Consider the following 9530-nt stretch of genomic DNA (forward strand, 5'->3'; position numbering starts at 1 on the left):
CACAATAAATACGATTTAAACAGTTTGAAAAATTGTTATAATAAAAATATTTTCCATAAAATTTTCGATAAATACATTTAATATATATACATATACATCTATATATATATGTGTATATATAAATTTTTATATGACTTGCTATTATTAATGCTTTTTTAAAAAGTATTTAATTTAATTTACTAAGTAGCTAAAAAGAGTTTTTATTGTTTAACATATAAATTCAACACGGAATATAATTTTAAAAATTTTAACTTATTTTTAAAGATATGAAAATTTAAGATAAATTCATTAAAAAATTTATTAAATTTTTAACAATTCACATACACATACATACAATATTTTTAATATTAAATTTAAGAAAAAAATCTATAAATAAAACATTGATAAAATACATAATACATAAATTTCTGTAATATTTAATAAATAAAAAAGGGGGAAGTTAAAAAAATGTTAATTTTAAAAATTTTTTAAAGGTACAATTTACGCTGGTAATCGTAATAATTAATAATTAATCGAATTTCTTTAAGGACTTACACACAAAAATTACAAATATTATATTTTTATATATATGTATATATGCAAAATTTTATATAAATATAAATGTAAATATTATTTTTTATATTTATTATTTTGTGCGGAATTAAATAAAAAATTCTAGAAAATCTTTTAAAATTTTTTTTCAATTTCAATATATCTTATGATTTAGTTTACATATATTTAAAAACTATTTTAACTATTTTAATAAACGTAGAAAAGGAGTATTTATGCTTAGCTCGCAATCCAAATGGAGCAGAAACATTTGATATGAGTGTAGCAGTTTATAATGTGAACGCTACGACAAATTCCATTGCTTACAGTTGCGTGCTGAAAATAAAACATAGATTAACATAACATAGAATATCGAAAATAATAGAATATGAATAAAAAAACTAACCATTAGCCAATTCCAGTTTAGTGTAGAAGTAATCGAATAAATATCAGTCAGCGTCAAATGTAAGACGGCGAAGACTTGCGAGACCTTGAACGTGGTTTTGATGGACTTTTCAAGCTATGACGAGAACCACTACGCGATTTAAAACCATCACTCCATGGTTCGGATACACGACCATACCAACGTATTAAGTCCATAACTTCCAACTGGAAAAGGATATATAAACATAAGAATAATGTTTACTTAATTAGAAATCTTGATTGCTTACTTGTAAGGCTTGTGGCAATTCCTTAAACATTTCAGATTTTGTTAAAACTGAGTGTTGTGACAAAAATGAAAGACAATTTGATTTAAGTACTCCAGCCATATAATGATCCGCTATACCCAGTAAACACATTACGGAATCCTCATCGATTAGTGAATTTAGTGTGTTTTCACAAAGTTCCTGAAAACAAGCAAAACATTAATTAGTAATGAAAGAATAATAATATATAAAATGTATATAATAAATAACTTAAATCAAAAAAGATAAGTAATTATAACGATAATAACATATTGTTTGACTAATAATCTGATCATCTACATTTGTATTCAATTCTATCAACAGTACAAAACGGAAACGATCAGTCTATCATCTCAATTGTTTATCTTCTTATCATTTAATTGAAAATTCTACTAGGCTTCTGGTTAATATTTCTCGAGAAGAAAGACAACTTCCCTCTACAGAACTATATAGCAAAACTTAAGCTTGAGTATTTCTACTTATCAAAGAGTTTCTGATCGCATATTGAATCTATTCTCAATAAGTCCTTTAATTGACTTAACCATTATATGATCCAAAAGAACCATATTGAACTATATTATAAATTAACTATATTATTTACAAAACTTTTCAAAATATACAGTTGACCAAGTCTTTTTAGGAAACGTGTTGTAGGCATTGAGTTATATGTATATTTAATGGTTCGGCTTTGACATCTGCTGTCAGCAGTTTGTTTATAATCAACTTTTTAGTTTAAAAATGAATGCGTACCTTAAGATCTTCAATTGAATAACGATCAGCTAACAACATCAATTCACAAATTTGTTCAGCTCCAACAGTTTTGTCTATAGGAGCACCGTATAAATAAAGCAGCAAACGACGAAATATAACAGGCGTTGTATCAGTTATAACAATTTTTCTGCGCAAATAAGAAAAAAATTTAGTAACTACACTTTTAATTAATTTATATGTATTGCTAACCTGGTAATACTCTCTTGCATACCCGATAAGAGTGCCTTCTTAAACCATTCACATCTGTGGATAAGAAATTTATAAATAATTTTTTTTTTAGCTCTCTTCTTAAATTAAACTAAAATACCTTGTGGAAACAATAACCCGATGCGCTCTGAACGTATGCAATTGCATTGTTGCACGTTGTGCCACTGGTGTTTGCTCTAAATGTCCACGCATTTGTTGCACTTCAAGCTCCTCTTTTCCTAAAACAGTAATACCTGGTACTTGAGTGTTTGCACTATAAGTCTGGACTTCAAATTCCATATCAGATAATTGTGCAGAGTGCAGTAAACGCAAAGCATTCTTTGACAAGTTACTATGTGCTGCTATCGGTGGCTCGCAAAGATGACGTATTAAGTTTAACTACAAAAAAAGGAATATAATAAATATTTTAAAAGATTATTACTTAAACTTTTTTTTCTTCAACAGAGTTTCACTAGAGATTCCCGAGTCTTAAGTACCGAATCCTTTTATATCATTACGAACTATAGAAAATCCTACTAATACGGTGGGTTCTTTATTCTTCCAGATTAAAATTGTTATGGTACTTGCGTTTAATCGAATTAAAGATGATATGTACGCCACCTCAATTCATCCTTGACTTATTCTTACTATGGTATATCACAAATAAAATCTATTACTTTTTTAGGCAAAGACGAAGAATGTTCTTATGAATGCCTTTTGTAAATAGTGTAGTGTAACTCCAAAGAGAGGTATGGAAAACATTTTATTTGTGCATAACGAGTGGATCTAGTACACAACCGCTCATGTAGCTAAAAATTTTGTTTAGGTTAAGTGATATGATATGATTTCTGATATATACTAGAGATGAAAAGTTAGTCATAATCTTCTTCTGACGTTTTAAGTGGTTAGTAATACGAATCTTAAATCAAATTGAATATTTATATGCATGAAAAATAGTAGATTCGTTTACTAATGTGTTACTAAAATCATGAGTGCCTTATTAAAATTTTCATAGCAGAAACACTATATGATATAGTATAATTTCATGATAACTAGCCCAACTATATGATTAATTGAGAATTTTTACCTTAACATTTCTATAATCATAAGCTGTTGGTTTGCGTTGTATTGTCACATCATCTACATTCATTTCCAGACTGCTTTCATAGCCCGCTAGTTTTAATTCATTTTGCAGAATATTTGATGGTTCCAATAGTCCCAATTCCAAAAGTGACTGTGTAAATTCTTGTTTCTTAACAATTCGACAAACCTATTTAAAGTATTAATTAAGGAAAATTAAAACAATTAAAAACTAATGACTACTTTATCAACTTACTTCATTGATAGGATCTTTAAGCGCGGATTTATGGTCGAATAACTTGACTATAACTCCATTCTATAAAATAAAATCATATGTAAATTTTGTTATATATAACTTTATATGATAAAAACATTATTTATTTAAATAACACAAACACAAACTTAATATATAATACTTATTAGGGTTATTACTAAATAAGAATATATTGATATTATACCAGTAACACAGATACTAGATCAATATAATTAACTTCATTTAAAAAATACAGTGCTTGTCTTAAGCAAAACTTACTATTTGACTAGTTGCCAATTTAAAGCAAAATTTAAATTCTTTCCAACCCAATTTTTCATCTAAGCGGTCCGACAGATTTTCCACAATTAATATATAAGCCGGTAGATCTACAATTAATTGTTCTAGATTTTGATTAATGGTGCTACATTTACTTAAGTAATCCATTTCACAGTAAATTATTCTGTCACAAAAGGAAAAAAATTGAAATTCAAATAAATTCTCTAAATATAATATTCATATTGGAACATACTTTTTATCTCTAATAATATCTAAAGCCGCAGATATTCTGCCATAAATGTCACGCATCTTTCGCACTTCGTACATGTACAGCACAAATTTGAGATCATTTTCTGCAGACATTAGGCGCTGCTTCTCCGTTGGATTATCGTAAAGCGCAAGACACACTGGTGGACCACGCCTGGGACGTGGTGACAATGGTGGCTGACTAAACAAATTCGTGACACTATTCTCATCTAAAGTACTACTGGCGGTTATAAATGTATTATTTTGTATTTGCATAGCTACGACTTCATCCGTTTTTTGCTTTTTCGATAAATCTAAATGTGAGCATTTTAAGTCCTTAAAACAGAATAGTGAAGAAGCCAAACAGAATTATGAGATAGACCTATCTAACATATTGTATATAAAATTCGTAGTTTACTTACTTTGCACATTTTTTCAAGAGAGTTTTTGATTTCCTCTATCACATTAGTTAAACTTAATAATGTGGTTTCAATCTAAAAAATATATATATTATTAAGGATAAGTGTTAAGCTTTAATTAGAACTTCTTTTTACTTACTTCAGGTACTAAATAGTTGACTAAATCCGCTTTTTCCTCAGCAGTTAAACTAATAAAAACATTTAAAATATTTCTAAGTAATTGCTGAACTTGAGACATAAAAATAGGTATACGTGTGCGTATATATTTAATAATCTCATTCTTCTGATATCTGGATATATCAGCGGCATCCTTTATGAATATATTGCAAAACTGCAAAACTTTGGCACATCCTGGAAGAGTTAAACAAATCAGATTTTAGCAGATTTGTACTTAAATAATTTTGCTTACCAATTGCACATTCTCTTAAACAATCCTGAAAGGTCGCATATAACGTGGCGGGTTCATTTGATATGGTGACGGGATTAATTGTTTGTATAATGCGATTTAAAATACCATGCAAGTCCATTATAATATTAATAACAACTGTAATAAAAACATTTATTATCCAAACATTTACATCACCCTGTATAACTAGTATTACTCACATTTCTTGAGCCTTATCAATTTGAGATATTTCCTTGTGGGTTCTACCATTTTTGTTAGCGAAGGTTGAGTTTCAGCAAAATTGATTAATTTCTCGCAAACATCCTCATCCATCTCTGGCAACAATGATTCGGTATAAAGCCAGTGTAAAATTGGCGTGAGTAGAAAAGAAGGTAAATTATAAAGCACACCAACTGGTGTAAGTGGTGATGAAGGCGGTGTATCCATTGAACTTGGAAATGGTGAAGGGCTACGTGCCCGGTATGGTGATAAAGGTGGTCGTCTAGTATTGCAGACTGTAGTGGTTTCTTGCGGTTGCAGCATGAAGTCGTGGTTGAAATTGAAAATGTTTTTGGAATGCGCTTGTGTCTCCAAGTGTGAATCAGAGTGGGAAGTTTGATTGAATCGTCTCATACCTGTACCAGTTTCATGACCAAATAATGTTGTGCTGCCAGTACTATTGTACATGTAATTTGTGCTTAGACAATTGAAGGAGTTTGAAAGGGTAGAACCACGATGTGCGCTTAAGCCACTAACTGCAGTTATATTGAGACCAGGGTATTCGGTTGGCGGTTGCAAATAGATTGGTGATAGATTTAGTCGAGGTAATGATTTTTGATTTTCTTCAGAGGCTGCACCAACTGTTGTTGGCATCGGTATTGTTACGGATATTTTAATTGGATTCGATGTTGTGGAACCACTTGTGCTTTCCTTATATTTCTGTTCTATATTGTGTGTTGGCATAAGTTGCTCCTGCGTTTGTTGTCTTTGCAATGTTTCATGCTGTTTGCAAGTAGTTTGTATTATGCTCGCATTTGATAGGACACACATACTGCAATCGAAGCCATTGAGCCGCAACACAGCGGAGTGTACGTGATACTGTGAAGAGAAAAATGGATGTTAAAAAAAAAACTAGACACTAACAATTTTATATTAACTATTATACAAATCATAATTATATAGAACTATATAAGTAATATCAAGTCGATGTAGGTAGATTGCAGTGGCGGCCTTGTTTCCAAAAAACTCACTTGAGCTCATATAATGGCATATTATGGAACCATTGTGCCGAGAAAAATTAACGACTCCCCCATTAGGTAAAGGAAAACCAACCTGACAGTTCTATAAATTTGGCCCTAATATTACAGGATAACAGTTCGGTCAGGTCGATAATAAAAGAGGCTTCGAAGATTTTTAATCTTCTCCTAACTAAAGAAGGGCACTAACACATGAGATGGAGCACGGTCTCCTCCTCATTCTCATAGCCACAGCCGCGACAAAAATCATTATGGGGTAGACCCAGTATCACAGCATGTCTTCCCATATCGCAGTGACAGGTCACCACAGCTGCCGTTGTGCTGAGCAGGTTCCGCCTTAGTTGAAGTAGCTGACTAGTGCGTTTTTTAATCAAGTTAGACTAAATCAACCTTGATGTCTGCCAATGCTGTTCATTGATGCTTGGCTATGCTCAGGTATTTTGTTTTATTGCCATTTTAACTGTAGCAAGTGAAACGCCTATTTCTAAGAAGTAAATGTCAGGGAGAAGAGCGTCTGACTTGGGAAGCTGCAGTTGCGCGAGATGTCCCTATGTTCCGGAACCTATATGAGTTGGATCACGACACGTCTAGCTATGTCATTGAGGGAAGCTCGACAATTTTGAATAATATTTGATGTGGCTAAAATGCTTATGGTTGATTTAATGACAGCTTGGCTATCCGAGAAAATTGAAATAGAACCATCAGGTATTTGATTGCCTAGAACCCATTGTACTACGTAATGGATGGCGATTACTTTTGCCTGAAAAACACTGCAGCGGTTTGGCAGTCGGAGGAAGCAGTTGAGATCTAATTTTCTAGAGAATATGTATACATTAAGTTCGAATTCATTTAATATGAAGATATTAAAAGTTGTCTTCTTAAAACATAACATTATATGTTAAAATAAAAATCTAAAACAAAATAATATTTTATGTAAATTGTTTTTAAATTCATTTAGTTTTGATTATAAAATAATAACAAAAAACAGTAAGCCCCCCTATAACGCGGTAGATTGGTTCCGCGTTATAGGAAAACCTGTTATAGGGATATTCCCGTATACCCCATATACACACGTGCAAAGGTATGCGAAGCCATTTATGAACTGTACAAATTCCCACGTTATATGGGAGTATGCATTGAAATCGCGTAATATGAAAACTCGTTATAGGGGGGATTACTGTATTGAATAAAAATTATAGAAATAAAAACCTTTTTAATGAATGCAATAAAAACATAAAGCGTTCCTTGAAAACTCAATTTAAATCTATAAAAAATTAAAATAAATTAAGAAAAAATTTAAAGGAAATAAATTTAATAATTTTTAATTAATTGCTTACTTCCAAATTATTTGAGCTTTTTATGACCACATCACTGAAATATGTTTCACTTAAAGCTTCAGCAAATGAAAATTCCTTTTCCTGACCAGCTGCTTGACTCTCCTTCAGACGCTTACACTCCAAAGCATACCAATTCTCACAATCCAAAACTAAGATATCAGTCGGTGTTAAGGTATTTGTCTAAGAAAACATAATCCAAGCAATTATTTTAAGCTTAAAGGGCATTACTTCAAGCGCTTACTCTAAATTCTATGCTATGCCCAGCAAATGCTCCGAATACTAAACGTGGATTGGTATCGTTAACATCGTATGTCTCACAACTAAATAAGACACTAGCTGAATCGCAGCAGGTGCCACAGTCTTTTGATTCAGGAAGGGGACTAACCAAGTCATTGTACCAAGTTATATCGCTCGTATCATCCAAACGAAATTTTATACTATAACATATCAAAAAAAAAAAGAGGAATTTAATATTTTCTTAAAGTAAAATCTTACACTTGACACTTACCCCTCTAATCCAGAAATTTCTGTTTTGCCCTCAAAAGTGCACGACACAATCTTGAGTAAGAAGAAGAGAAGATAACAATTTTTTAATAAAAGATTGAATGAAATATTTATAAATAAAATATTACTTACCTCCCAAGTGCCTATGAAGTTGTGCTCCACTGCCATTTTTCCAGCACGCCAACGTGGGTAGCGCGGTTTGTCAGCGGGTGGGGCTGCTGCTCTAACTACATGAAAAAAACGCTTTGGCTGGTGGTGGGTTTTGGGTGCTTAAAATTTTATGAATCCTACAGATTTTTGCTCTACTGCCGCGTGAAAATTCCCTATTATGCATTGCACACACTTATTTTGTTTAAATAAATAAAATATTTGCATATTTAACTATGCATTTTTTCTACAAAATATTGCTTTCAATTTTCCCCCCCGTTCGCGTGTGTGTGAGTGTGTTTGCTTGTGTATATGTGTGTGTGAAATATTAAATTTTCAACTGCTCCATTGTCCTTTTATTTAATGCCAATTCGGTTGCAATATTCATTAAATTCGTTCACTATTTTTAATTTATTTATGAAAGCACTTCGTTTTCTTTATATTTAATTAATAATTTAATGCTTTTATTTACTTTCACCTATGGCATTTTAATTTTCAAAGGCTCAGCCACAAATTTCATGACTAAAAGTAAAATTTTTCACTGCAACAAAAAGGAAGGAAAGTATCGCCAAGGATGGAGAGAATTGAGAGAAGAGGCAAATGTCAGACATAAGCAATGCGAGTACGCGGAACTCAACTGCTGCTGCTCAGCTGTTAAAGCAACAACGGCGAAAGGAGGAATAATAATAGAAATAATAAATTAACTTTTGGCGCGAAATCAGTGAACATATGAAAACGGTCAGCTGATTTGATAGCAACTGGTTAAGTTATTTTGCAATTATTTGCATTTTTTATGCATATAGAAAAAAATTTACTTGATTAAAATAAAGTTAAAACTTTATAAAATTTAATTATTTTAATATACTGATCAAAAAAAGTATATTTTTCCTTTAAGTTTTTTAATTTAAAGGAACTGTTTTTGCCCATATTTGTAAAGAAGATGACAATTTACCGATAAATGAATTTGCTTGCAATGTGCGCCAAAAAGTATGCAATGTATTTTAATTGAAGTTACTTACATTAAAAAATCATGTAAGCTGATAAGAAACTGTCGGTCTTAATAATAATGCTTCAGAAACTCTAGAAAAACTCAAATAAAATTTTGACTAAAGCAATGTGCGAGGTCGAGTAAATTGAGATAAAATAAATTGAAGTTTCCTAGGGATTTTTTGCACTGCACTTTTGTAAATATTTATTTATTTATTGCAATTATTTATTATTTTTAGTTAAAAGTTTTCAAATTTATTTATTTATTTATAAACATCTTATAACATATAAACATCTTTTCACAATGGTAACACCTAATTAACCTAATTTTTATCTAATTTACCATACTCGAAATTCTGGTTAATACCAACATTCGCTGCCATATCGACATAATTTATTATTTCCCCCAATTTACCATCAAAACTCGAACTTGCACACGGCCATAAAAATAACATAATAACTATGAGTG

The 9530-nt window shown here is 31.1% G+C and overlaps 1 protein-coding gene across 1 annotated transcript; it reads right to left on the reverse strand.

Annotated features, from left to right (window-relative positions):
- Positions 1-706: 706 nt before the first annotated feature.
- LOC119671364 lies at positions 707-8547 on the reverse strand. The gene is made up of 18 exons (XM_038081955.1): positions 8060-8547; positions 7932-7981; positions 7665-7860; positions 7424-7603; positions 5052-5928; positions 4855-4989; positions 4585-4796; positions 4449-4520; positions 4034-4362; positions 3784-3964; positions 3508-3567; positions 3259-3441; positions 2293-2570; positions 2175-2228; positions 1965-2112; positions 1200-1376; positions 935-1137; positions 707-864 (listed from the first exon to the last, which is right to left on the reverse strand). The coding sequence occupies exons 1-17, from the start codon at positions 8093-8095 to the stop codon at positions 988-990; spliced, it is 3318 nt and encodes a 1105-aa protein (XP_037937883.1). The 5' UTR covers positions 8096-8547; the 3' UTR covers positions 707-864; positions 935-987.
- Positions 8548-9530: the final 983 nt, after the last annotated feature.

Source organism: Teleopsis dalmanni, chromosome 1 (assembly GCF_002237135.1).
Source record: "Teleopsis dalmanni isolate 2A chromosome 1, ASM223713v2, whole genome shotgun sequence".
Classification (NCBI taxonomy): domain Eukaryota; kingdom Metazoa; phylum Arthropoda; class Insecta; order Diptera; family Diopsidae; genus Teleopsis; species Teleopsis dalmanni.